Source organism: Prinia subflava, chromosome 1, assembly GCF_021018805.1.
Source record: "Prinia subflava isolate CZ2003 ecotype Zambia chromosome 1, Cam_Psub_1.2, whole genome shotgun sequence".
In the NCBI taxonomy this organism is placed as follows: domain Eukaryota; kingdom Metazoa; phylum Chordata; class Aves; order Passeriformes; family Cisticolidae; genus Prinia; species Prinia subflava.
In genome coordinates, this window is record NC_086247.1 from 149962893 (window position 1) to 149990881 (window position 27989).

The window sequence follows — 27989 nt, forward strand, 5'->3', positions numbered from 1 at the left end:
TGCGCGGCCTGGAGCGGCCCCCGGGTGTCCCCCGGGTGTCCCCGGGGCCCTGCCCAGCGCTGGCCCGCGGGTGCGGGGCGGCCCTTGGGGCACAGGCGGTGCGGGAGGGTATCGCGTGTGCGTTTCCCCCCATGGCTCTTTCCTCTCTGGAGCTCCCTGGCAGGGCTGGATCTGTGCGTCAGCCTACCTGGGTGTCCCTTCCCGGGCTGGCGCTCCCTATGCCCTGCCTTGGGGCCCCTCCTCGTGTCTCCCGTGTAAAACAGCCCCCCCGAAGGTCCCCTCGTCCCTTTGGGGTCACGCCGTGATGTCCCCTTAGAGCTGAGTTTGTGCCGCGTTTCGGAGGTAAATGACGTTCTCTGGAGTTGCATATTTGCCTGATGCAGTAAGGGATGGTAATTCCTTTGCATATTTTCCATTTCATCATTCTGATTAATCTAGGTGGGTGATGTGTCCTTTTAGCGTGGGCTAAAGGTGTCGCGTTCTCTTCCCATCTCCCTCCTTTTACCTCTATCATCCTTCTTACCTGAGAAGGTTTTGGTTGTCTTTTCCTAAATCAATCTTGGCACTCTGGCTGTGTGCGGTAATGGATCTTGTAGAGTTCCTTTTCCTCTCTTCACCACCTGCCAGACCTGTGCCTGTGTGCCCTCCATGTGCCTCCTTTAAGTGGCTGAATCCATATTATTCTCCTTAGCTGCACGCAGAGCTGTGCGTGTGTCCCTTGTATTCGCACATTTGTGCGTGTGTTTCCCCATTAAATGAGTGGATTTATGGCCCTCTAATTATGCCAGCACTTCAGTGAGTTTTTATTATGAATCACTGTACAGCATAATGCCTTGGCAAGAGAGCTGCTTGTAAATAAAGCAATGATCTCTAGAACCAGCCAATTTATTTAGTTTAAAATCCTGGGTGCTGTCATTTGCCTGTGAGTACCAGGACACCCCTTCTTTTCAGGGGTAGAAACTGGAGTGTGGGGCGCCAAGGAAAAAAAAAATGTCCAGCCGGGGCCACACATATTGTGTTGTACAATTGGCTGTAGTAATTCCCAGAGATATTCGCACAGGAGGAAAGGGAGGGGATAACAAAGGTCGGGGTGGTTGATGCCTCTGGATGCAGGAGTCTGTGTCTGGCAGCTCCAGGAGAAGTGGTTTAATTAAACCTAAGGGACTGAGCCTATGGAGAGGGAGCAGCCTATCTTCCTGCAGCAGTGCCTGATGCAATAAGCTGCCGTGATCCAGGGGTGGATCCCTCCCTGCTTTGCTGGTCTGTGGGACAAAGCTGCAGCACAATTTGCCACATCGAGTGCTGCTGTGCACTCCTCCTCTTGGGCAGGGCTTGAGATCGGAGCTTTAATTAGATTGAGTCCTGTCAGCAGGCGTAATTATTTGCTTCAGTTGTGTTTGGTTTTTTTTCTTTTTTTCCTTCTCCTTGCGTATGTCCGAGCACTCTTACTTATAGGTCAAGACAAAGAGTTGCTGTGTGCTGCTTTTGGATGCTCAGCAGTGAGCAGGGCTCTGTTGAGTCAGCGGGAGCTGCTTTGCTGCTGCCTTGATGTTTTTCCACTGCCGACCCACCTGGCTCAACAAAGGCAATTTGGACTTACTACTTTAAAAGAAAAAAACACCAGATCAGATCCCTCCCTCTGCCACGTTACCCAGGAATGGCAGTCCTCAGCCCCAGAGTGAAACTTTCACATTTTGGTTTAAGTAGCTAACAGGAAGGAAACTTTGTTTCTGTTCATGTAGCTGATGGGGTTAATCCTGACAGGATTCTTATTTTTCCTTCTTCTCCTTGTGTGTGTTTCAATGCAATCTTTGGAGACTTCCTTTTGTTAATAAAATGAGCCTTTGAACTCCTCAGTCTCTGGAGCACTTTCATCTTTTCTAATTTGATTATAGAATGGCAATCTGTGTATTCTCTTCTCTTTGCTTTCTCAGTTACCTGTAATGTTTATGTCAGGAAAGTTCAGAATTTAGGAAAAAAAGTTGACATTGTGGAAATGTAATCTCTGTGGATTGTGGGGGCTTTTTCCTTATCTTTTTTTTCCTCAAGATATGCAAGGTGCAAGAAAAATGCTGAACTTGGAGCGTCCCATTTTTAGAACATCCCACTTGGGGCAGCTTTGACATCTCTGTGCTTTTTCCTCCAGCACCTTTGTACTTCTCAGTAATTCAAGCTAGATCTTGGTTTTGGTGAAGAAGAAGGGACTCGATGGATGACTTTTAATTAATTTATCTCCAGGAGCAAGCTGGGTTTGACAGCTGAGGATGATGTTCATAACAGAACCCTTTGAGGTGTGTAGGGATTGAGCATTTCCCTGGGCTGAAAGGGGAGAATCATCCCCACAGGGCATTGAGACCTTTGTGCCCACTGCAGGGTTTTGCTGCTCTGTAAAATATTTAGGCTTTTTTTTTTTTTTTAAGGGCATTTTTTTGACTTTGTTTTATCTCAAAGTTACTGATCAGGTTTTTAAAGTAATAAGAAATTTCACTCAAAATGCAGTGTTTTCTTTGCTTAGACATTGGGCTGCAAATGTCTGTCTTTTGTGAGACTTTCTGCTGAAAATTTATTTAGGTAGAACAGAGGAAAAGAAGTCTGCAATGGCCATAAGCTTTAAAGAAAAGGGGAGGGGTGGAAGGAAGAAAAGCCTTGTAGATGGAGAAAGGGCACAAAGCCTTTGTTCACCATCTGAGAATCCACTTAGTGCATCCTCAAAGACAGAAACCAGGAATTTGTGGAAATGTGATGTGCACAGAGGCACATAATTACACATGGAGGCTGAATAGCAGGTCTGTGATTTAACAGTTGTGTGGGGTGGGTGAATTTCCTTAACAAAATCTACTCTGCTAACTCTTAAAAGTGTATTTCTCACTTGCCAGCCTCTGGAGACCTGTGTGCAGGCTGGACAGAAACCTCCTTTTGCATTTCCAGGGGAGCTGGAAGAAGGGGAGGTCTCATCTGTGGCAAAGAATGAATCTATAATGTTCTTTTTCCCCTAGGGAGAGCTGGTGAGGAAGCTGAAGGAAGAGAAAGCTCCCCAGGTGGACATAGACAGAGCTGTAGCAGAGCTCAAAGCTCGGAAGAGGGTCCTAGAAGCAAAGGTGAGTCTGGAAATTAAATTCTGAGCTCCACAGTTTTGTCTGAAAAGCCTTAAAATCTCTTCTTAATTCTTGCAGGTTTGGTCTAAGCAGTCCTAGACTGAATCACTTCTGAAGTAGTTTTTACAGGTTTCCAGCTAGTGGCAATTTCATTCTTTACTTTTTTACATTCTGTTACACCAATTTCTGTTAGCATTAAATCAGTGTGGAAACAAATGCATATGAGTTCAGGTTGCTCAATAATCAAAGCTAAAATTGAGTGTATATTCACTAATCTTTGTTTGCTATGTAGATATTTTGTGTGCAGAGTGAGAGCACATGCTGTTCAGTGTGGTGAATTTTCAGATTCTTTGTGCATTGAAATTCTCTGACTGTCATAGAATGAGTTTATTTCGAAACCGCCCAATTTGCTACAGTAACAAAGTTTTTGTAGATGTTTCAAATAACCTGTAGTTCTCCTCAGGCTTAGAGGTGAAATTGTGTCCCCTTATTTAAATGCAGCCATGGTCTGAAAAGTCTTTGTGCAACTTAAATTATGGAACTTCAAGTTTGTTGTCTTTAGATCAATAAAGAAGTAAAATAAACTTTCTTATCCTGTGAGCTTCCCTCCTCTTCCCAGACTGAAACAACAAAAAGAAACTCTTGAAGCTTTAAAAACAGTCAGTTGTGCACGTTCACCCAGGTTTTCTGATTTCTATTTCATGAAAACATTATTGTAGTTGTGCCTGAGTGGTACTCTTAAAAATAAATGAATTAAAGAGTAAATAGTTACAGTACTTCTTCCAGCTGTCCGACTGAGAACGTGAGTTCACCTGAACTGAAATCCACTGACCCTGTTTGTCCTACAGAGTCACGTGGGATGAACAGGAGCTGCTCTCTGCCAGGTCTGGCCTCGTGGCTGCCTGTTTACATACACTGAACCCAAGAAAATATCACTTCTACTGAGTGTTCAGCATAGGGACTGGGCTTTGAAACCACGTTGGTAACTAGGTCATCCTGGAGGAAATACTGCCTAGATGTTTTCATAGTTTTGGGTGCCAGCTCTCAGAAGCCTGGGGGGATGTCAGCAGGCAGGTGAGGAGTCCTGCAGTCCCTGGGGATGTCAGCAGGCAGGTGAGGAGTGCTGGAGTCCCTGGGGATGTCAGCAGGCAGGTGAGGAGTCCTGCAGTTCCTGGGGATGTCAGCAGGCAGGTGAGGAGTGCTGGAGTCCCTGGGGATGTCACTAGGCAGGTTTGGAATTCTGGTATCCCTGGGGATGTCAGCAGGCAGGTGAGGAGTGCTGGAGTCCCTGGGGATGTCAGCAGGCAGGTGAGGAGTGCTGGAGTCCCTGGGGATGTCAGCAGGCAGGTTTGGAATTCTGGTATCCCTGGGGATGTCAGCAGGCAGGTGAGGAGTGCTGGAGTCCCTGGGGATGTCAGCAGGCAGGTGAGGAGTGCTGGAGTCCCTGGGGATGTCAGCAGGCAGGTGAGGAGTGCTGGAGTCCCTGGGGATGTCAGCAGGCAGGTGAGGAGTGCTGGAGTCCCTGGGGATGTCAGCAGGCAGGTGAGGAGTGCTGGAGTCCCTGGGGATGTCAGCAGGCAGGTGAGGAGTGCTGGAGTCCCTGGGGATGTCAGCAGGCAGGTGAGGAGTGCTGGAGTCCCTGGGGATGTCACAGGCAGGTGAGGAGTCCTGCAGTCCCTGGGGATGTCAGCAGGCAGGTTTGGAGTGCTGGAGTCCCTGGGGATGTCACAGGCAGGTGAGGAGTCCTGCAGTCCCTGGGGATGTCACAGGCAGGTGAGGAGTGCTGGAGTCCCTGGGGATGTCACAGGCAGGTGAGGAGTCCTGCAGTCCCTGGGGATGTCACAGGCAGGTGAGGAATGCTGCAGTCCCTGGGGATGTCGCTGGGCAGGTTTGGAGTCCTGGTATCCCTGTGAGCCCCACCTCTGTGTTGGAGGGTGCCTGCAGGATGCAGTGGGGAGGTTTCTCAGCCCTTACACAATTTGTGTGGGCTGTCAGTGCAAGGGTGACCTTGCAAACGCAGCATCTGCCCTTGGGAGTGCAGCACTCCAGTGCTGGGAGTGTTTCTCTCCTGATGCTGTTCCCAGCAAGGATCACAGTCCCTTCCACCTTTTGGGGAAGGCAGCAGTGGTGGTTTTCAAGCCCTGTGGTTCCTACTTGACGGTGTCAGAGCAGCTCTGAATTTAAAGCTTTGAGCAGGGTGGAGCAGTTGAATGGACAGAGTACAGTGCTTTAAAATTAGACCATATTTATTTGTCATTATAGATGATAGAAAAGGGAAAGTCTGAAATAAATAGACACACAATACTTTTTGTTACCCAAAGGTTTTTCAAAATGATAGTCTGAGACACTTAGGAGGATCTGAATTTATTGAACTTCTGGGGTTAACGGTGCCTTGATTATCAAAACAGCTTCCTTGAAGGAAATCTTTCAAGTCTGTTGACCTCACAAATGGATTAGATTGCAAAATTCACAGGTTTGCAGATAAAATAGTGAGTCTGCCCTTAAACATTTTCACAGTATCTTGTCAGGACATTAAGGCACTCCCAAGTTTTCTGAGTGCAGACCTAAATTTTACAAATAGATTTTCCTTGCACAAATACCTAAAATCATCCCTTTGGCAGAGCACGAGGATGATGGTGCTTGTAATCTTCATAGTCAAAATTCTTTCATGTGAGGAACATCTTACTGAAATGTTTATAAGTGCTGAGAGTTAGATGTGTGCAGTCTGAGATGGTCACTTGAAGCTCTTTTCATAATCAGGAGAGGGAAGAAGGTCAGAATTGCTTTGGAAATTGGCATTTTTTGCAGTGATTGTGAAGAAAGCCGAGGATAACTCACTCAGGGAAAGTTAGGTCATGAGTCCACCTCAAGTGTCTGAAATGCTGCATTCAGACAAAGATGTTCATAATTGAGCACTTGAATCTCAGTGGGAAGATGCCTCTTTGGAGTATGAGGATGTTGACAGGATACCTTTTCTCCAAAGTGGTCTTTGCAGTGATGAGTGAAGAGGGTTTCTCCTCCTGTCAGAATCAGGAGCTATTAACTGGTTTTGTTTTGCCTGACTTACAGGAGCTGGCCTTACAGCCCAAAGATGACATCGTGGACAGAGTTAAGATGGAAGACACTCTCAAAAGGAGGTTTTTCTATGACCAAGCCTTTTCTATTTATGGAGGTATGAGTTTGAAGAAATGTACAATGTTCTGGTCCGTTTAACTGGGTGAAATGCTGCACTCTAGCTTAATTATGTTCTATTAATGTGGCATACAAGATTTTTTTTTAAGTTTGCTTTAAACTTTCCTGCTTGAGTCTGTGAGCCTTTCAAAAATTCCCCCTTCCTGAAGTGTTTGGGTCGGGATGGGACTCAATTTTTGTCTTGTGCTCTCTGAATGGAAATGATTGAACTTTGAAATGCACGTCCTGAGCATTACATTGGTAGAAGATGGCTTCTTTGCTGAGGGTAGGGTGTCTGGGGCTTAAGGAGATCATCAGCTTATTTATAACCATTTATCTGTACCTGAGCTTCTCTTGGCAAATTAATCACAGAATATTCTGAGCTGGAAGGGACCCACAAGGATCATGGAGTCCAGCTCTTAAAGTGAGTGCCCCACAAGGGGACCAATAATGCTCAAACCCACGGTGAACTTTAGACCCTGTTCCCTCAGTGGACTTTGCCAGTGAACTTTATGGCACAGGTGAAGAAATGTGGCTGTTAAACCTCTTCAGATGGCTCATATGAGCATCTCAGGAGGCAGCAGTGCCTCTATGGTATTGCTCTTTCACCTCAGATACTAAATTAAACACTCTGAGTTGTTTTATTGGCTTTTTTTAAAATCTTTGCAGCTACACTGGTGATTTGCAGATATGTGTTGTTTATTACTGACAATAACACTGCTTCAGCTTGTGCATGATCACTTCTGTATTCAGATTCCTCCTTCACATAGATTGCTCCCACAAAACTTTCCAGAAAGCAGAATCCATTGGTGGAGGGGGTGTGGTTTTTAGAGGTGTTGGCTGCAGGAGTTTATCAGTTTTAGATTCTGTCACTACCTGATCCCTCAGTGCTCTGCAGCTGAACTGTGCTTCATGCTCATAAAATGAGACCAACTGATGGAAATGCTGAGAAGGGAAGACAACTCCTCCAAACAGTGCAGCTTTGTACAATCTCACACTTCTTTTTTACCTTTTCCTCTTGGCAGGAGTCAGTGGTCTGTATGACTTTGGGCCTGTTGGGTGTGCTTTGAAGAACAACATCATCCAAGCATGGAGACATCACTTCATTCAGGAAGAGCAAATCCTGGAGATTGACTGCACCATGCTCACGCCTGAGCCGGTTCTAAAGTAAATATGGGTCTTTGTAGTTTTTTACCTGCAGTAATTTCTGGTCATAGGTGCTTTTTACAGTGTTCTGTCAAATTACCCACAGGGATCTTGAGTGTGGGTCACCCAATTTCAAGCATAATTAGGTCCCAGGGCACAGGTCAGTGTGAGAAGCTGTTGTTCCAGAAGTCAGGGGAAGCAGTGGCACTCGTGTTTGAGAGCTCAAAGCCTCTTAGCAGTCCCATTGGGTAAGATGTTGTCATTAATTCCTTTTTCTGAAATATTAAGAGGACAAGAAAAAGGGCAGAAGCTTTCATGCAGCTGAGATATAAAATACTGGAAATATTTTCACCTGAATTACTGATCACTCTCCTCTACTTCAGCTATGTCTGGTTTTGACCATGATGCAGTTCCTGGAGGCATTAAGTGTCATCTTTGTGGCACATTTTAGGATTTAGATGTATTGATACTTCCCACAGATCATATTTTCTGAGGGATGATGCTGCTTAACGTGACTCTAATCTGAAGCAGAAGCGAGCCTGCAGTTTTTGAAGGATTTCACTTTGATAAAGGTCTGTCCCGTGGGATCACACAGACCTGGGGCTGTCTGGTGGCAGCTGTCACAATCCTTCTTTTGTGTCATCTCTTCTAGGACTTCTGGCCATGTAGACAAGTTTGCTGACTTCATGGTGAAAGATGTGAAAAACGGGGAATGTTTTCGTGCCGATCATCTCTTAAAAGGTTTGATTTTGTTCCAAGCTAGGTGGGCCTGGGGATTTTTTGCAGTGGTACAAGCACTGGAAAAGAGAATCTTTCTTGAGTAAAGCCTGCTGGTGTAGCCAGCCTTTCATACTTGTGTTTGCAGCTAATTAATCATACTATACCAAAAATCCCATAGGTTCTGTTAGTGTCTTAAATGAGGTTCAGGATCTGTGGTGAAAACACAGTTGTGTCCCTTTTTATAAAATCCAGTGCCATCAGGTTATGAAAGATTACTGTGTTGTCTAAGCTAAGGATTCCCTAAATAACAAGACTCCTGTACTCCACTGCATTCTGGTCTTAGTTTTCTTGAATTTCAGTTGCTTTTTTAAGTACTGAGAAACAATTCATTAATGCTCTGAGGGGTCAGAGTATGTTTTTGCCTATGGGAGGTCAGTTACATGGCAGTGGATGACTTTCATGTGTACCTTAGAAACAGACCTCAGGCATTTCTTTGATTTGCAAAGTCCTCATATTTCTTCCTGGTTATTAATATTTGTTTGGGAAAATAAACCAAGAAAGTCACATGAAGGAAGCTCAGAAATAAAATGCCTATTTGAAAACTTTCTCATATACAGCTCCACTGTGAATGGAAGGATTGTTCCACTCTGCTTAAGTGAGTTGTGCTCTCTGTTTTTTGAACCTTTTCCTTTAAATTCAAGTACACAGAACGATCTGTATTGGCATTAAAGCAGTTTTCGTGATGTTCATTAAGAATTTTTTCTTTGTCAAGAAAAAACCAACTTCAAAAGAAGCCCATCCAGCCTCTGCCTCCTTTGCTGAGCAGCCTCATCAACAAGCATGTCCCTGTGTTCTGCAGCCCCTCCCTGTGAGCAGCCACCTGCTGTTACTGCCAAACTGAGCTGTTACTGACTGAAAAGTCAGATTGCTTTTTCAAACAGGATTGGGAAGTGTTGACATCACCGTGTGCCTCTGTGTGTCAGGGAGGATGTGCTGTAACGTGGAATGCAGTCCAGCCCACTGTACCAGCTCTGTGCCTGCCTCTGTGAATAAAATCAGCCTTGCTGCTTGGGATCAGACATTTCATTTCTAGCCTGTGTAATAGAAAGAGAGAAGGACTACAAAACCATTGCTTGGGTTTAGAGAAATAATATTAGAAAGGAACTAGATAAGAATGTGTTGTTTTCCCTGTGGCACACCAGTAGAGTGAACTGTAGGCCACCACTGCCTTGAGGACATGACTGGACTTACCCTGGTGGACACTGTCAGGACAAGTAGTGGACATCACTTAACTCATGCTGGGGGATCCTCCTGAGCTGTTTTATACTAGGGTCAGTGATGGAGTTGCAGTATAAACTCATGACCAACTTTTCTTACAGCTCACCTGCAGAAACTGATGTCTGACAAGAAGTGCACAGCAGAGAAAAAGGCAGAAATGGAAAATGTTCTAACACAGGTGGGTGCTGCATGGGAGGTGGCTGCTTCAGAGAGAGGAGTGTGTCATAGAGTCCAGAGGCAGTGGCCCTTTTCTGTTCCTCAAGATGCTCTGAAGCCTTTACCCCAGAGATCCTCTCAAATACTGAGAATTTAATTGTTAATAAGTACTCTGAGCTTGCTGGTGAATCACATCTCCCTCAGTGTTTTGGAGAGTTGCTGCTATTATATTAATGAAACTCTTGAGTGTTGAGTTAATAGGGCTGAAGCTCAGTCTTGAAGTTGGTCTGCTCTGTTTCACTTCATCCCCTGGCAAAAAGCTTTTACATTTGTCAGTCCCTTCTGTGGGATTGTCATACAAAGGAACAGAGATGGACCACAAGTTTTGTCAGGGTTTTTTTTTTGAGTCAGCTCAGCACTGATTTGCTTTGTTCTGAAATTGTCTCGGCTTTGAAGCACTGGAGATTTGTTCCTCTGTCTCTGGCACCCCACAAAGATTTTTTCCTGTGTTTACCATGAGAATAGTTGGTGCTCAGACTGACATTCCTGAGCAACTGTACAAACATTTGTCTTTATTTTTTTTGTTTTTCTTTGTGTTTAATGTTTGTTCTCATGACTTCTAGGATAAATGCTTCCAAAGCCATGCATTCAATGAATGTTTTCCTTCCAGAAAGAGAAACATTTTTTGTCAGTGTTTTGCATCACTGAGCAGCTGTCATTGGGTTTTCCACACTACAACACTAAACTTTGACCATCCTTTAGGGAAACTCTCTGTTAAAAAAGTATTTTTATATCCTGGCTTTGGATATTTTTTCCTGATACGTGAAAGATCATGACAACTAGAAATGCAGAACAGTTCTGAGAGGGCATCTAATGCATTGCTTCAATATTGTGTTCCAAGCAGCAGACGAAAGAGAAATGAATGCAAACAAAGCCCTGCAGAAATTTTAGCTTTCTTCTCTCTCACTGCTGTATTTTCTTTGCTCCCAACACCAACCTTTCCATGTTTTAGCTGAATCTGTTAGAAAGAATCTCTTCTGGTGGGTGGTGGTGCAGTCCCAATGACTTTTCTTCTGCTTTACACCCACTCTTAAGCTCAGACTTCCTGTGATATGACTAAATCCTGGACCTGTTACTAAAATGGGTTTGCAAATGTGCAAAGTGTATTCTTCTATCACTGGTTCAAACTTTAGTTTGCTTGAAAATTTGGGTTAGAAGGGAGTATTTTGGGCAGGTGATTCAGAGCTGTGGATCACGCTCAGTAAAAGATAAAGAGGACATTCATTCCTGTTATCTTGTCTAGTAATTAAAATAATTCTCTTGTGTTTTGATATCAGTTGGACAATTATGGCCAGCAAGAGCTTGCAGATCTCTTTGTGAACTACAATGTGAAGTCCCCTGTCACTGGGAATGACCTGTCCCCTCCTGTTTCTTTCAATCTGATGTTCAAGACCTCCATTGGGCCTGGAGGAAACATGCCTGGGTAGGTGCTAATTTCATTCTGCTCACACTCTCCTTGCTTTAGAGATCATTCAGAATAAAAATGAAATTTCTGGAGTTGCCTTCCCCTGCCTCTCAGTCCCAGCCTCCTGTAGCAGGTTAGCATTCCTTGGAGTCTTGGGGAAAGGGAGGAGAAAAAAGGGGTTGTTGGAGAATCATGAAAATACTTCAAGCACCCAAAATACAGATCCCAACTGTGCCCTTGCTGGTTGGAGTAGTTTCCATAAAGCCAGTTAATGCTGGTCCTTAGTTGCCAGTGACTTCATGCCTGTAGAAAACCTACTTCAGGATACCTGTTTGAGGAAGGAGGTGAAGTTTTTCCCATTCAGTCTATTGCTTAATTGTTTGGGGTTTTCATCTGGAATTAAAAGTCTCAAGAGAAAAAACTTTTACCTGTAAGTTTTGTATCAACTGTGGCTGTCTCCCTGCTTTCCCCACCCTTAAATCTTCCTGATTTTGCCTCTTCCCCATCTCTTGCAGCTATCTGAGGCCAGAAACTGCCCAGGGAATATTCCTCAACTTCAAACGACTGCTGGAGTTTAACCAAGGCAAATTGCCTTTTGCTGCTGCCCAGATTGGGAATTCCTTCAGGAATGAAATCTCACCCCGCTCCGGCCTTATCAGAGTGAGGTACTGCCAGCTGCCTCTTTGAGCAGGAGGGTGCCTGGGAGCAGGGAGCATCTTCCTTTTGTGCCAGGCTTTGTGCAGGACTGTTTCACTTTAGTGCTTTCCCCCAGAGGAATCCTGATTGTGTGCCTGGTGAGCCTCAGGCTTTACAGATGAACTCACAAGTTTAGGTTTTAAGTACAGAATTCTAAGATTGGATTATGAGAAGTAGAATCTCTGAAATAGAAAACTCAGTTTCACGACAGAATTTGGCTTCCATCATAGTCTTAAAAGGATCATGTCAAAGGTAGCTCTGTTCTCTACAGGACTTTGCTTGTTTAATTATGTTTGTGCAGTTTGCTTTGAAACTGAAATCAAAATGTGATTGACCTTGCAGCAATATTTCCTTGTCTCAGTCCTGCAGATTCTGCAGTTCTACAACTTGCTCCAGAGAGGAAGTTGGGAGATAACCTGACTCAGGACCAGTGTTTGTGTCACAAGATCAGTCAAGCTGGAAAGCTCAGGGTTATTGCAAATTACTTTCAGTTCTATCCTTGGATAAAAGTGATTATTGCCTTTCACTAGGGATAATCTCTGTGTTTAAACTGATCTATCCTAATTGGAAGTCTCTTCTATACAGTTTGGAACAAGAGCTCCCATGCACATAAGTACATGTTGTAAACTTGGTAGTTGATTATTTTGTGGTGCCATAAATATCACTGAGAAAGTGTGGCATCCTTGGCACAGAGGAATTTCCTCAGTCCTCCTGTTCTGTTTTGCTCATCTGGAAATGAGAAGTTCTCTCTTTGAAATCATTTTCAGTCAGATATAAATGATATGCTTGTGGCACATTTATTGGAGACTGTTATTATGCAATCACAGCAAATTACACCCTGATGGCTGTGATTTACAGTTAATGATTACCTAGAGCTTTTTTAAAGGTTCTTGATAATGAGCTAATTCAGTGGAAAGTGATTTCAAGCAAGAAGGCTCAGAATCAATCTCTGAGCAAAGATATATTAAAGACAAGTTCTTAAAACAGAGTTCATGCCGCTGCTGTGTGCAGCAGTATCATTATCTTCAGGAAATTACCACCTCACCTGGTTATTTTTGGCACCTCTGACATGAGTTAAAGCCACTGATTTAATCAGCAGGCCCTGTAAGGAGCAACTGCTTCTAATATGGGCATTACAGCAGTGTGGAAAAACTCTAGAGAACTTCTGGAAATACTTCCAAAGGTGGTGATCTCTGCTCTGATTCACAGTGGTGTTAACCACGGCCTGGAGAGCTCTAGATGGATTTGTAGAAAGTTTTGTTAGGAATTAGAAGATGAAACTAAACCCAGTGATGCGACTGGTTCATGTTCCAGTCTGCCCATTGTCTTGGCTGGGTCTGGATATGATTTTAAATTACTGGCTTGCTGTGAGAGGCTGAAGCACAATGGTTCATTAGGGTCTAATGCATAAAATATTTCATGTGTGTTTGTTTTCACTAGGGAATTCACCATGGCAGAAATCGAGCACTTTGTGGACCCCAGTGAGAAAAACCACCCCAAGTTTCAGAACGTGGCAGATCTCAACATCCTCCTGTACTCGGCCAAGGCGCAGGTCAGCGGGCAGTCTGCGCACGTCATGCGCCTGGGAGACGCTGTCCAGCAGGTAACCCTCCTCTCCTGCAGCCACACACAGCTTGTTCCTTGCTACATTGCTCTCAAGGCTAAGTTACAAACTGGCTTTTTAAAATTAGGGCTCTCAGTGATGTGGCTGCCCAGTCCCTTGTTGGTCTGAGCACACATAGTGCAGTTGAAATATTCTGAATCCAGGACTGAGGGCATGGATCAGCTCCCCGCACCAGGTTTGCACACAGTTTATGTTGTGGTGGTGCCAGCTGGGGTTTGCTCCCAGATTTATGAGTAGATTCTCTTCAGTGCATCAGTGAGACTGAGATCTAGGCCTGGCCCTTGCTATCAGAAGAGTGCAGGTGGTGCTGGGATTGGGGTTGGAAGCTAAACTTCACACTTAGCTAGTGAAGAGGGACAGTAAGGAATATTAACACAAGCAGTGTCTGGGAGTCTCATATTCAGCTGCTGACCCCCATGAGTACATGGCTTGCATAATTAGATGAATCACTACCTGATTCATCTAACTATGGATGGGTTGATTTATCAACCTCCTCCACCCCATTTCCTCCAACCCTCAAATGAAAAAAAAACCTAAAAATCACCAAAACACTGTCTTTAAAAACATAAACAAAGCAAAAAATCCCCAAAACAAGAGCCAAAAAAAAAAAAAAAACCACCCCACCATCCCTCTATTGTACTGCAGCTGTGAACTGTAGGGTACAGCTGTTGTAGTGCCAGTGACTGCACTGCTGCATACAGTGGGGTATTTACAAGTAGGTGATCCTCAGAGCCAGTGGGTGATGAGTCCTGGAGTGACAGTAACTCACTGTTTTGGTCAGATGGAGATGGCACCAGTGGCACGAGGTGCATTTGAAGAGAAGTAAAAGCTTCAGGGGAGACAGAACTTAACCACAAGTTGTATCTGTAACATGTCAGGCTGCCTGCAGAAGTTGAACAAATCATGACTTTGCTTCCTTAGGAATTCATGTGGATGTTCCTGCTTTTTCTGCCTGCAGAAGTTGAACAATTCATTACTTTGCTTCTTTAGGAATTCATGTGGATGTCCCTGCTTTCTCTCCCTGCAGGGTGTGATCAATAACTCGGTCCTCGGTTACTTCATCGGCAGAATCTACCTCTTCCTCACAAAGGTCGGCGTGTCCCCCGAGAAGCTGCGCTTCCGACAGCACATGGAGAATGAGATGGCTCATTATGCCTGTGACTGCTGGGATGCAGAGTCCAAAACCTCCTATGTAAGTGGGCAAAGTGGAAACAGCAAGGGGAGCCCCTGTCAGATGTGGTCTATTTCTGGCTTTTTAAAGTTAGGGCTGTGGGTCTGATGTGTCTGTCCGGCTCCATGTTGGCCTGAACACACGCACTGCAGTTGAAATATTCTGAATCCAGGACCAAGGGGCAGGTCAGCTCCCTGCACAAAGTTTATGAACTGTTCATGCTGCTTTGGTAGGTCCAGGCTGGAGCCTGAAGTAGCCTGGGGACACTTCACTGGTCAAATTTCATCTGGAGTCAAAGGAAACTGAGTCCTGGTGCTTTCCAAAGACTGTAACCTCTGTAGCAGCAGTGGGGAAGGATTTGTTTTGCTGGAGATGCTATTCCAGGGCAGATTGCTTCCTGCTTGAATGCTTGCTCTTCCTTTCCCTCTTCCATGCTGTGAGAAATGAGTTCACTCATGGCAGTTCAGACAGCTGGTGCTAGAAGAAAAATTCCTCAAGGATTTGTTATCATCTTCCTGCTGAGTCATTAAGAGCTTTTTCATTCAAGCCTTGCTGAATGCCTTTTTTTCCCTCATGTATTGTTGGTTGGATTTAGACTTATCACTAGTAATGTTTTGTTAGAGGAATAGCAGCCAGTAAAATTCTGCCAAACTTATGATTAGAACAAAACCAAACCTCCTGCAGTTTTCATGAGTGATTTGTCTTAATATAAAAAAGACCTGGAGAAGTGACTGAAGGAATGACTTCCTGTGAATGTCCATAGCTGACTTCCACAAGTTCACAGTCTCCTTCCAGCCAGCTCAAAACTGGGCACATGTGGGCCACACCATGTAAATAAGATTATTCAACTTTGCAAGCCTTGTCATGATAATCAGGACAATGCTCACAGACAGCCCAACAGCCTAACCCAGGAGTGAGCACAGCAATCCCAGGGATGTAAAGGAACACCTTGGGAGCCAGACAATACTTTGGTTTGTCACTTAACTCTGACCAAAAATGTTTGTATCAGCTTGCAGCACTCAGTTGTAAGAAGGGAAGTGGTCTGAGTAGCTTAAAATCCATTCTGCAAATTTACTCCATACAGTGGTGTGGGTTAAAGGATTTTAAAGATCCAACCCCCCTGCCATGGGCAGGAACACCTTTCACTATCCCAGGCTGCTCCAAGCCCCATCCAACCTGGCCTTGGACACTGCCAGAGATCCAGGGCCAGCCACAGCTTCTCTGGGCTATGTCAGGGCCTCACCACTCTCACAGGGAAGGGTTTCTTATTAATGTCTAATTTAAACCTGCCATCTTTTGGTTCAAAGCAATTCCCCCTTGCGCTGTCACTCCATGTCCTTGTCCAAAGTCCCTCTCCAGCTCTTGGAGCACCTTTAGGCACTGGAAAAGCCTTCTCTTCTCCAGGTTGAACAACCACATGAGCCTGTATTCTGTATTTTCTGGGAAATAGCTGTAACACCCTAATAGCTTAATTTCTGTAAAAACCCTCCAGGATACCCTGGAACACCACAATTGTCAAGCACAGGGATTTTTTCTGTTCACACACCTTATCTGACACCCTGCTATATGACTCCAGCTTGGAAAACCACACAACATCTGGCTGCCTGTACATCCCATACTGATGTGACAGTGAGTGGGAAGCAGCTGCTGAGCCTTGTCTTACATGGGACTGTCTGTTAGGAAATCCAGAGGGAGATTGTATTTGCTGCTTCACCAATCCAGTGTGAACGGTGTTCTGAGATTCCTCCTTGCCATACACGCTGAAATATTGAATTAAGAGCTTCCCTTGCATGTGATCTGTGTCGTAGCAGCTCCTAAGCCAGGTTTTTGGCCATTGCAGTGTGGTTGATTCCCTGCTGTGTGTCCCATGTCCCTGGGGACATGATGCCTTGTGTGCCTGTGGCATGTGAGTGATAGGAGTGTGTGCTCTGGCCCCAGCCCGAGCTGTTGGCACAGGGCTGTGCCCTGCCAAGCCATGTGGAAAAGCTGGCCCTGAACACAGGCACTGGGTGGATGACTGATCGTTTCCTCTGGAAACAAATGGAATCACTCAAATGAGGGAGGAACTGGTGAGGGAGGGCTGCTTATTGTGACAGAGCTAATTATGTAGAAAAAACAGTCATGGGAGCAGGAAGGGCTTAAGGGTGAATAAACATATTTGATGGTTAAGTGGGCAAAAAAGTGAGTTGGTGAAAGCTTCCAGTTTTGTTTTTTCAGGGTTGGATTGAGATCGTTGGCTGTGCTGATCGTTCCTGCTATGACCTTTCCTGCCATGCCCGCGCCACCAAAGTTCCTCTCATAGCTGAGAAGCATCTCAAAGAACCTATATCCTTTCAGAATAAACCAGCTTCTCCTCAAGTGGAAGGGATTGGACAGGGAGATGCCTTGGAGATCAGCACAGCTCTGTTTCAAGTTACATCTGTATATTTAACAGGGAAACCTACAACTACAGGCCAGCATGACTTTGGGAAGTGACCTGGAAAGAATTGAGCATTTGTTACTCCTTTCCTCTCTTGGAGGGAAGTTCCTTCATCCAGTAGTGGAGAAGAAGCCTTTGTGTTGTGTAGCAATTAACTGTGACATAATGAAGGAACCAGGCCCTGCTTTCTGTCCTCACAAGCTCCTTAACTGCCTTGTACAGAACAGTCAACATTGTTCAGTTTGAGGCAAATAAGGGAGCCATTGGCAAAGCTTACAAGAAGGATGCCAAGGTGGTGATGGAATACCTTTCCATGTGTGACGAGTGCTACATCAGCGAGATGGAGCAGCTGCTCAACGAGAAAGGGTGAGCTGGCTCTGTGTGTGTGGTACCCTGGTGTGGGCTCCAAAGGGCTGCTGCATTTCTCTGAGCCACCTGAAACCAGTTCTCTTGTGAGAGCAGGCTGTGGAGGTCATCTGAGAGGTTTGAGTGCTGCCCCTCTCACCAGGCATTGCTGGTCACCCATTTACAGATCTCTGGGTGTATGCACATAAATATTTGTTTGTGTGTGTGGGAATGAGCTGCTGGCTTTAGTAGGATCATCCCAGAAGAGAAACAGTTCAGTGAAATGTGAAATGTTTACCAGCTTCCCCACTCAGGGTTGAGAGTGGACCAGGACTGACTTAAAATTTAAAAATTATGAAAATTCTGTGACCAAAGGAACAAAATAGATAAATGAGAGGCAAAACTTGCCTGAGTATCCTTCAGTGTTTAGTGAGCTGCTTAAGGACCTTTGATTTCCTGTGGCAGGAATTAGTATGATTTTCTTTGACCTGCCTTCCTATCAACACGTGCAGGAACTGAAAATATGAGAAGTCTGTACAGTTGGCAGATTTGGCTGAAGCAGGCCAACAGCTGTCTGTGTTAGGAGAAAGCTAATGGTGTAGTAACAAAAAATAAATTTAATTTCCTGCTTGAAATGGTACAAGGTGTGGGATCAATGAATACATTACAGAATGTTAACATTTACATCTTTCTTTCTTCCCCTGAGCTAAAATTTTTTTTCCACATCTCTGTGAATGTGAAAGTGTAGAAAAAAACAGTACCACTCAAAATGGGCAGAGAAATTATTGCAGAGAAGAAACTTATTCTATCCAGAATCTCCCTGAAATGGTTCAATAGATGAGTTACAAGCAACATCCCTGGTTTACTGATAGTGCCTGGTTTGTGTTCCTCCCTTTTTCTCTTTGGTGTGTGTATAGGCTTCATCCTGAGAATCTCCCAATTGCCTTTGCTTCAGGCTGTTAACCACAGCTAAGTTCACCATGATTCTCCTTCTCTTCTGGGATGAAAATGGTTGCTTTTAATGTACATGTAGTAATTTTATTGTTAATGCAAATATTTTTAGTGTGTATGCTACATGTTTCTTTCATCTCTGGGGTTTTTCCTGGCTTCTATCATCCCACTCTCAGAGTCAACCAAGTGATGCAGTGAAGGAAATAAAACTTAAATTGTTTATTGCTGTAGCTTTTAAATGACTTCTTTTTCCTTTGCAGGGAATTCACTGTTGAAACTGAAGGGAAAACTTTTCTATTAACAAAGGACATGGTTACTGTGAAGAGATTTCAGAAAACATTACATGGTAAATTTGATTCTTTTTTGTTTGGTCATCATCAGGATACACTTTGAGTATGAACTTTATTGGTAACCTTGTTAATATTGTAACACAGCATAGGAAAAATGCCAAATGTAATTTCCTTGAAACTTAAGAGTGGGAAGGCTTTTGGAAAGTCAGTGACTCCACAGAGCTTTTGTCCTGATACAGGAAATGGGGCTAGAAGGAAACTTTGCAAACTGCTTGGATTTAGTTCCTCAAAGAAGCCAGAGAAAGGGCCCTGAGTTGCTTTCTACAGCCTAAATACATCCTGTACATGAGCTAAGTCTGAATTTCTATTTCAGGTATTTGTATTTAGAGCAGAAGTGTTTAATCTTTTATTTCCATGCACTCATCTACACGTAACCAGAACTTCTGAGCAGGAAGCATCAGCAACCACATCTTATTTCTTGTGTCTAAAAGCATTTTTAATGGGGATGTGTGTTCTTTTGTGTTCCAGTGGAAGAAATCATCCCCAATGTGATTGAGCCCTCGTTTGGCATTGGCAGGATCATGTACACAGTGTTTGAGCACACATTCCGCATCCGGGAAGGAGACGAGCAGAGAACGGTGAGTGCCCCTGAGGCCGGGCCAGCTGCAGGCACTGCCTTCCCCTGACAGGCAGGGAGAGGGCTAAAACAACACTGCATCATTCCCAGGAGAGATGGGAAAGCCCAGGTGGGGTGTGGAATTGCTGTTCTTGCCAGAGTACATGTAATTTTTACATGAGAGCCATGTGTGCACAAGGCTCTCTCTGGATTACTGGCAAAGGGGTGAGAAGTTCCTCCTTCTGGATCCACACTTGGCAGCGTTCCATTGCTCAGGGAAATGTGTATCTTCAGTGTTTAATTTCCTTTCTTTCTGCTGCTTTTCCTGGAATCACACTTTTGTGCAGCAGGATGGACAATGGACTATCTGTTTGCTCAGTCCCCTGTGAAATTCAGCCTTCTCTGGTTCTGGACACTCTTAAAACCTTGGCCTAAAGCTTTGCTGTAGCAGGGGCCTGAGAGAAGTGTTTGTTACATACAGACCTTCCTCCATCCAGTGCCCAGATGTGGTGCTCTGTGCCATTGCTGGTGGCCCATGAGAAGCTGGCTGGAAACTTGGTGCTGCTTCCTTCTCGTTGTTCCTGGCTCCTGGACTGTGTTCATAAAAAAGAAATACAATTAAAGTGCTACTTTGTGTCTCTGGTGCCACAGGATGTGGGGCATTTATGACTGGGGGGAAAAGGCTCAGGAGCCCAGGGTTAGGACACAGTTGACTTAGAATCCCAAACTACTCCTGAAGAATAAAATACTGGATTTACCTTCCTTCTAGTACCCATTTACCTTCTGTGTAGCCTGGGCTGCTTTATATTGTGGTACCTCTCACATGCATTGCTTCTGTCCCTTTTATACCTTGCTGATTGCCAGGAAAGATTTTATTTTTCCCTCACTTCTGGCACATTTTGTTTTCTGAGGGTGTCTGTGAAGGGTTCTAAAAACTTTTTTGCTGCATGTGCGTCATGTGTGTGGAGTCTCAAACAGGAAGGTTGGTTTAGACTACACATAAGACTAAATCTCTTGGAAAGATACCTCCACCCTTAATTTTTCTGTAATTCAGATGAGAGGGCTCTAATAAACCTATTCTGGTGTGAGGTAACATTTAGCTGTCAGGAGATAAGGGGGAATGGAGGCTGAAGAAAGCCAGTCCTGCTCCAGTGGTGTGAGATGTCACTGCTGATGTGTTAGAGTAGGCCAGAGACCCCCCACAACACTCCCCTGCCTCCAGCCTCAGTCAGAGCTTATCCTCACCTCCTAAGAGTCTGATCTAACCATTAAACTTGTATTTACTTGTGCTTTTCCTTTTTTCCACAGTACTTCAGCTTCCCAGCTATTGTAGCACCGTTCAAGTGCTCCGTTCTTCCTCTGAGCCAGAATCAGGAATTCATGCCTTTTGTCAAGGAATTATGTAAGTGTGTTAAGCACTTTGGGTCTGATGGGGCTGTGCACTGGGCAGAGAGATCTCTCAAAATAGCACTGGGGTCATGTGGCTCTCCAAAGTGCACAGGGACAGTGGTCAGCCTCAACCAGCTGAGTATCCATAAGCTTTGGGTATCCATCAAACTCTTCAGCTATACCCAAAAAACCCACCACTGTGACCTTCCCTGTGTTGGTTTCAAGTATAAAAGACATTGCTTTTTCCCCTTCTATGTCAAAAATACATCTTTCCTACTGCTTAGGAGAAGCTGGAGCAGTGGGGGTTTTTGTTTTGTTACTGAAGTTTTATTTGCTTTTATTGAGCCTGTCCCAGAGCTGCTGAGCCTGCAACCATTCTGTCAGCCTGCCCACTGGTGGTTGCATCATGGTGAAAGATAGGGACCACAAAAGTGAACAGATGAAGGGTGGGAACAGGGGTCAGCACCATTTCTCCCTGGGTCTTGGTCTCCCTGGCCTGGATGTTCCCTGCACACTGAGGCTGTGGTTTGGAGTCAAAGCAGAGTCCTGGCACCGATGACAGGGGGAAAACTTGGTGACTTTGCACTTGGAGGTGAGAGTTGTGGTGCAGTGTGAAGAGATGAGAGAACAGGGTGGGTTTGACCCTGTGGTCCTATAAAATGTTGGTTTTTTTATCTTCTTCTGTTAGAGCTGGGATTAAATGCTTGGGACAAGCAGTGCTTGTGCTTGGAATCAGTTGTTTATAAATTCTTATCTATAGCACAGTCTCACAAGTTGTGAGTTCCAGCCAACAAGGTAGAAAATGGTGCTGTCTCTCTTTCTAAGGTATTTTAAGCACTCATTATCAATAATGAGACACCTATATTATTTTTACTTTTAACCTAATAACTAGCCATGTATGGTCCACAGTGTGGACCTTTTCACCTAATTACAAGCTATCACCCAGTCCCATGAAGAAGATGAAAGAAGAATTTAGCTTACACCCTAAATCATCCATATTGCTTTATATATAGTGCTATATACTAAAATCTTAAACTCTAAGTTTTCCACCCTGTGATATCACACATTTCTATTCAAACTGCACACCCACAATCCCAGTGCTGTCACTCAATTTTGGAAGCCTGTTCTATGGGTCAGATCAAATGCAGTGCTTGCTCGAGGGTCAGTGCCTGTCAGCACAGGAAGCCTGGGATTCTCAGTTCCAGCAATCCTGCAAAGAAGGAGCATTGGGATTTCTGTCAGAGTCAGCCCGGGGCTCTGAGGCGCTGCCTGCAGCCCGGGCAGGCGGTGCCGCGCTGGGCTGCGTAAGAACCGCGCTCTGTCCCCGCAGCCGAGGCGCTGACCAGGGCCGGCGTCTCGCACAAGGTGGACGACGCGGCGGGCTCCATCGGCCGGCGCTACGCGCGCACCGACGAGATCGGCGTGGCCTTCGGCATCACCATCGACTTCGACACGGTGAACCGCAGCCCGCACACGGCCACGCTGCGCGACCGCGACTCCATGCGCCAGATCCGCGCCGAGGTGAGCGCGCCTCGCGCCGGGGCTGGGGACAGCGGCCCCTGCTGGCTCCCATCTGTTCAATTCCACGTGGGGCCAGCGGGTATTAACCCCCATGGGAGTTCAACACACTCTGAGCAGCCAGAGTGTGCTGCTCAACACCTCCCCATGTTCCTGATGTCAGATTGTGGGAGATATTTGGCACTCCAAAAGCAGCCAGAGTTCCAAAATGTGGCGTCTTGCACATGGGAGAAATCTTGATCCTTACGGCGTTTCGGCAGGCAGAAGCCCAATGTGCAGGGCTGAGGGTGGTGGACACGAACGGTGGCCCTTTTCAATGGTAAACTAAACTCACCTCCCCATGTTTCTGATGTCCAGCCACCTCCCAGAAATGGCGTATGAATAATTAGCGAGACAGCAGGATCAGGTGTGTTTTGAAAAAGCAAAAGGGTTTTAATTAAGGAAGAAAATAACATAAAACAGAAGGACAAAAAGCTGTGTGCAGTGCAGGGAATATCCTAGCACCTGCTAAGACACACCGAAAATGCCCCGAGGACTCTGTGCTCTTTGTTAAGTACATAACGATTTAGGAGGGTCTTTTGGCAAGCTGCCTAATAGAAACAGCTACAGGTCTCCAGGTACATCTCAAAGATCCAACAGGTGCCTTTGTGCTGGCACCAGGCCATCCACGAGGAGGGAAGCACAGAAGTTTCTGGCTCTTCTCCCTTAAAAGTCTTGGGGTAAAACTGAAACTTTTTTCTGTGTATGGAAACATCCACTTGGTTGTGGAGATGCAATGCAACACTGATCTGTCACTAATCCTTGTGGGAGCTGCCTGCAGCTCTGCAGCAATTCAGCTGATGTGAGAAATCCCCAGGAACAGGTACCAGTCAGACAGAAGATGCTGGCCCAGCTGGTGAAGTGAGCAGAAGCTTTTGTTTTGCTTGGATGCAGAGGTGTTGATCTTACCTGAAAGCCATGCCTTGTGCTGACTGCACTGCCCTTCAGAGTGGCCCTTTCCAAGTGAAGGCTGCTGAGTTAAAGCATTGACTGGGTTTTGTCTGGCTTTCAAAGGCTGGGCTCCCTGTAATCCACAGGCACCAGAAGGCAGAACACTGGGGCTTGCCTTGCAGCTGGTGTTGCCTGTGCAGCACCAGAGGAGCTGGTGAACCACTGCCCCAAAGCTGTGTGTGCCCTGAGCACACTGCCAGTGTGGCTGTAGTGCAGACTGGAATAGCAAAAACCTCCCTGTGGTGGGCTCTGCTTCTGCTGCTCAGAACTGTGGATCTGCAGTCTTGGGGAGGTTCAGGTTTTTCTTTTGTCCCTGATGCTCTTTTCTCCCTGGCCGTCACCCCAGGCACAGGAGGAGATGCTGCTCACCTGTGAGGCTGAGTTGTAGCTCTGCAGAAGCACCTGCAGTGCCTGGAGCTGCTGAGCTGGCTGGGGTTTGGCTGGCTGTAACAGGCAGTGCCAGTTCCTCAGGGCACCCTTCTGTCTCTCTGTCACCTGAGTGACCTCTCACTGCCGACCAGCAGAGATGAGACTTTGCTCTCCTTCAATTTCTGCAAATTTTCAGCTTCCTGGCTGGTCCTTTGCACCATGACAGTGTGCTGTGAGGAGCAAAGAAAAGGCAACCTGCAGCTCTTCTGTGCTGGTCTTACAGTAGGTAAGGCCTAGCTGAATCCTGGCTTAGAGCATCTTTTGGATGTGTGTATTTTTGTTCCCCTCCCAAACTGTAGCACAACATTACCTCATTTTGGTTGACCATTTCCCTCCTGAATCACCCTAATAACAGAGAACAGATTGATCTAAGGCATTCTAATTAACGTTTTTCTCCTCAGAAATTATATTCCAAGAGATATTTTGTACCTGTTCCATAGCTGACGTAAAAATTGCCCAATATCCAGCTTGATTTTGGTGACTTTGTGTTTATGTCTTTGTGGCTTTTCCTGCAGATCTCTGAACTTCCTGCCATCATCCGAGACCTGGCCAACGGTTATCTCACCTGGGCTGATGTTGAGGCAAAGTATCCACAATTTGAGGGACAAGAGACTGGCAAAAAGGACACAATAGAGGAATAAAGAAAAGGACCTGAAGTAAAACCCTGTCAACATGTCCACTTTTTACTGTTCATGTTAATATGGAATAAACTTACTGTGTACTATTCAAAGCTGCATTGTTTGTGCACACAGGGACTATTTGGGGTTTTTTTTCTTGTCCTCAATTGCTGACTGGATTTAACTTTAAAAACTGAAATAATTGCAGCCCGCCCTGAAGGTGTTACGAATAAAACCACCATTGTATATGCCTGCTTCTCTGTGTTCCTGCAGCCTTGTGCTTTCTTCAGAAATGCCCCTTTTTTCTCTCATTTTTGCCCTCCTGCTTAGAGCTGTGGGTGTTCCAGGTTCATGCACAGGATTTCACCTGGGTTTGGATCATCCTGGACTCTGGTGGAAGATGTCCCAGGTGCACGGGCTGTGTTTGTGAAGGGGTGATCACAATGCCAGTCCTCCTTTCTCCACTGTGCTTCAAGCAGCCACCTCAAGAGATGGGTTCAGTGCTCTTTTTTTGGCTGCAGGTGTTTCATACCTGCATTTCTGCAGAACTGGGAGCATTTGCACACAGGAGAGCAGAGCAGGGGTGCAAAATCCCGTCTCAGTTCTTGCTCCTGCTGGTCACGGTTGGTTTCCTTGGCTGAGGGAGCGAGCAGCAAAGAGCTGGCAGGGTTTTTTCATTCAATGCCTTCTGGCAGCAAGGGCTGAAAACAGAGACTGCCCTGAGCAGGTGGGAGCAGAGCCAGGTACCCTTTCAGTTCCCTGGAGGAATTCAAAGCCCTGTGCTGCTGGAGGGCCTTGGTTTGGGGGAGCCTTAAAACCCTCCTGGCCTGGGCCAGGTAGGAGAGGCCTCACACCTTGTCTTGCAGACTCTCATCCCACTGAGAAATCCCTGGGTACAAACCTTCCCTTTGGAGGGTTGGGAAGTGTTCTCCAAGTTTTTGCTTGCGTTTAAACACTCATTTAAAGATGAGTTAGAATACACGAATCCTGGGATGGTTGGGGTGTGAAGGGAAATTGAAAATCATGCAGTTCCAGTGTTCTGCTATGGCAGGGACACCTTCCTCTATCCCAGGCTGCTCCCACCCCTGTCCAGCCTGTCCTTGGACACTTCCAGGGATCCAGGGACAGCCACAGCTTCTCTGGGCACCCTCTGCCAGGGCCTCCCCACCCTCACAGGGAAGAATTTTCTCCTAACACCTCATCTAAGCCTGCACTCTCAGCCATTCCCCCTTGTCCTGTCACTCCAGGTTCCTGTCCCAAGTCCCTCTCCAGCTCTCCTGGAGCCCCTTCAGGCCCTGGAAGGGGCTCTCAGGTCTCCCCAGAGCCTTTTCTTCAGGTGAACACCCCCAGCTCTTTCAGCTTTTCTCCACTGTGAAGGGGCTCCAGCCCTTGGAGCATCTTTGTGGTCTCCTCTGGACTCACTCTGGCTGCTCCAGGCCCTTCCCCTGTTGTGAGCCCCAGAGCTGGACACAGCCCTGCAGGTGGGGTCTCACAAGGGCAGAGCAGAGGGGAACAATCCCCCTCCTTGCCCTGCCTTTGATGCAGCCCAGGATGTTTTTACCTCTGTAATTTACCTGCCTGCTCACCTGTCAGTGTCTGGTAACAGACTCTGAGGACTGATCCTGACCTTTCTGCATCCCAAATCAGGATTTGGCTCTGTCAGAGGCAGGTGCACAGATGCTCTTTGGGGAGCATTAGCTGTGTTAGCCCCTGGCATCAGCAGGTCTGACACTCAGCAAGAAAAGGCTTAAAAAAAAAAATTAAAAAAGATGCAGAAGAGGATGCTTGAAACCATCAATGGGTTTCATGTGACTTGAAGCTTTCTCTGTGCTGGCAGCTGATGCCTTCTTGAGCCTGGCAGGCCAACAGCAATTAGGGAAGGTTTCTGAGTCATTTCCTTCAGTTTTAGCTAAACTTCTCCAGTGCCAGTGCTGGGAGCTGCTCCCATCCCCTTGTGGGTACTCCATAACTGGGTACCGTGACTGACCAGCACTTGGTCATGCAGAAATCTCCAGCCTCCTCCAAAGGCAGCTGCAGAAAATAGCCCAGAAGAGGCTGCCTGATGCCACTCTGCCTTAGCTCACCCTGGGAGGCTCTGCCCTTGTCCTGCTGCTGTTCAGCACCGACGGGAGCTGAGCAGGGAGCACCGTTCAGCCAGCACAGCCCCTGCTTCCCAGAAGAGGGGGCTGTCAGGCAGAAAATAGCGAGCACAGACAGTGTTTAGGCACTGAAATTGCTTATTTTTAACTCTTCTGGGTGTTTCTGTTGTGATGCAGCCCTGAACCTCCAGCACTGCCTGGCTCTAATACTCTCTGTTGATTCAATGGCTGAAAATGCTGTTGCAGCTTGGATTTTACAGCAGGTGGGACAACAAGCCTGTGAGAGGCTTAGAAATGTAGCTCGTGGAAGTTCATCCTCAGGGGAGTGCACAGAACCCTGCCTGGAATGAATCATGGAATGGTTCAAGTTGGAAGGGAGATTAGAACCACCTTGTTCTGACCCTCAGCCACTCTTCCCACTAGACCAGGGAGCTCCAAGCCCAGTCCAACCATCCGAAGAGAAGATGGTTGTAGTGCAGCCTCTGTGATTGGCAGAGTCTGGGACACAGCTTGGCTCAGTCTCAAGCGGGCTTTGCAATCACAGGTGTCATGAAACCTCTGGTTTTGCTCTGCTGCTGGAATGGGATGCTGTGGGAAGGAGTCTGAAGTTAACAACGTGAACTTCACCTCGTTGGTGTATTGGGTATGTTGCAAAAATCACCCTGATAAAAAATAGAAAGGTGACAGGCTTGTCCTAACAAAGGCAGCTCTGACAGATGCACTTTGGAAGCTCAGCTTAAACCTTTTTGATTCCTATCTTTGCTGTGACCTGCAATTCACCCTCTGTGCCACACAGGCAGAGTTTAGTATTTATAAGCAGGGGCTGAGGAGCCCCAGTCTCACTCCACATGGCTCTGCCACCCTCATTTCCATGTTCCCATCCGGGCTGATCATATAACACCTCTGTAATCTGCAGCCATCTCCGTGCACGGGGACAGGAGAACATTGCCCACTCATCTCATACAGCTCAGAAAAATTAACAGTGCTGGCACTATTCACACTGGCCTTTTCTAAGATATTAGAGGATCCTTTATGCTGGAAGAAAGCACTGAGATGGTCAGGTCCAACTGTTAACCCAGCACTGCCAAGCCCACCACTAAACCTTTGGTGGGGAAATTGTTTCTAAGATCCAATCTAAACCTCGCCTGTCTCAGCTTGAGGCTGTTTCCTTTTATCCTATCTCTTGTTACCTGGGACAAGATATTGACCCACCCCACCTGGCTGTCCCCTCCTGTCAGGAGTTGTGCAGAGCCAGAAGTTCCCCCTGAGCCTCCTTTTCTCCAGGCTGAGCCCCTTTCCCAGCTCCCTCAGCTGCTCCTGGTGCTCCAGAGCCTTCCCCAGCTTCATTCTCTTCCCTGGATACACTCTACCTCTCAGTATCTTCCTTTGCATCACTTGGATCAGCTGTGGATTTAGACAGTTCAGGATCATTCCCACTTTTAGGAAATGTTTGAAGAGGAGTAAAATAGAGAAGTTAATTTTCTCTTCTAGTACAGGAAGCGGTGAATAATTAATACAATCAGTAAGTGACAGCTTTGAAAGGAAGGAAGGATGAAAGATCACTTTGTGGTTGGGCTGTTCTTCATCTATTTTGCATTTTCTGGTGACCATTGGCCGGTCTGGCCCTTGTCTGATCATTGCACCTCCTTGTCTCCAGTCCCTCCCCAGCTCTTCTGGAACCCCTTCAAGCCCTGGAAGGGGCTGTGAGCTCTCCTTGGAGCCTTCTCTTCTCCAGGTGAGCACCTCCAGCTCTCCCAGCCTGGCCCCAGAGCAAAGGGGCTCCAGCCCTTGGAGCATCTTTATG

At 46.1% G+C, this 27989-nt stretch overlaps 1 protein-coding gene and 1 long non-coding RNA gene across 2 annotated transcripts in view; one reads left to right on the forward strand and one right to left on the reverse strand.

Moving 5' to 3' along the window:
* LOC134560610 (uncharacterized) overlaps positions 1-2986 on the reverse strand; it is a 12585-nt gene extending 9599 nt beyond the window's left edge. Inside the window, exon 1 of the long non-coding RNA XR_010082762.1 lies at positions 524-2986. This is a non-coding gene — a long non-coding RNA (uncharacterized LOC134560610). The remainder of the gene's footprint in view (positions 1-523) is intronic.
* The window catches only part of GARS1 (glycyl-tRNA synthetase 1), a 24661-nt gene extending 321 nt beyond the window's left edge, over positions 1-24340 (forward strand). The window contains exons 2-17 of the mRNA XM_063416764.1: positions 2997-3098; positions 6165-6267; positions 7292-7433; positions 8065-8153; positions 9512-9588; positions 10904-11049; positions 11547-11696; positions 13168-13330; positions 14379-14543; positions 16740-16847; positions 17162-17307; positions 18498-18583; positions 19056-19165; positions 20452-20545; positions 21863-22053; positions 23985-24340. Coding sequence (XP_063272834.1) covers positions 2997-3098; positions 6165-6267; positions 7292-7433; positions 8065-8153; positions 9512-9588; positions 10904-11049; positions 11547-11696; positions 13168-13330; positions 14379-14543; positions 16740-16847; positions 17162-17307; positions 18498-18583; positions 19056-19165; positions 20452-20545; positions 21863-22053; positions 23985-24110 — 1998 coding nt within the window. The 3' untranslated portion in view covers positions 24111-24340. The remainder of the gene's footprint in view (positions 1-2996; positions 3099-6164; positions 6268-7291; positions 7434-8064; positions 8154-9511; positions 9589-10903; positions 11050-11546; positions 11697-13167; positions 13331-14378; positions 14544-16739; positions 16848-17161; positions 17308-18497; positions 18584-19055; positions 19166-20451; positions 20546-21862; positions 22054-23984) is intronic.
* Positions 24341-27989: the final 3649 nt, after the last annotated feature.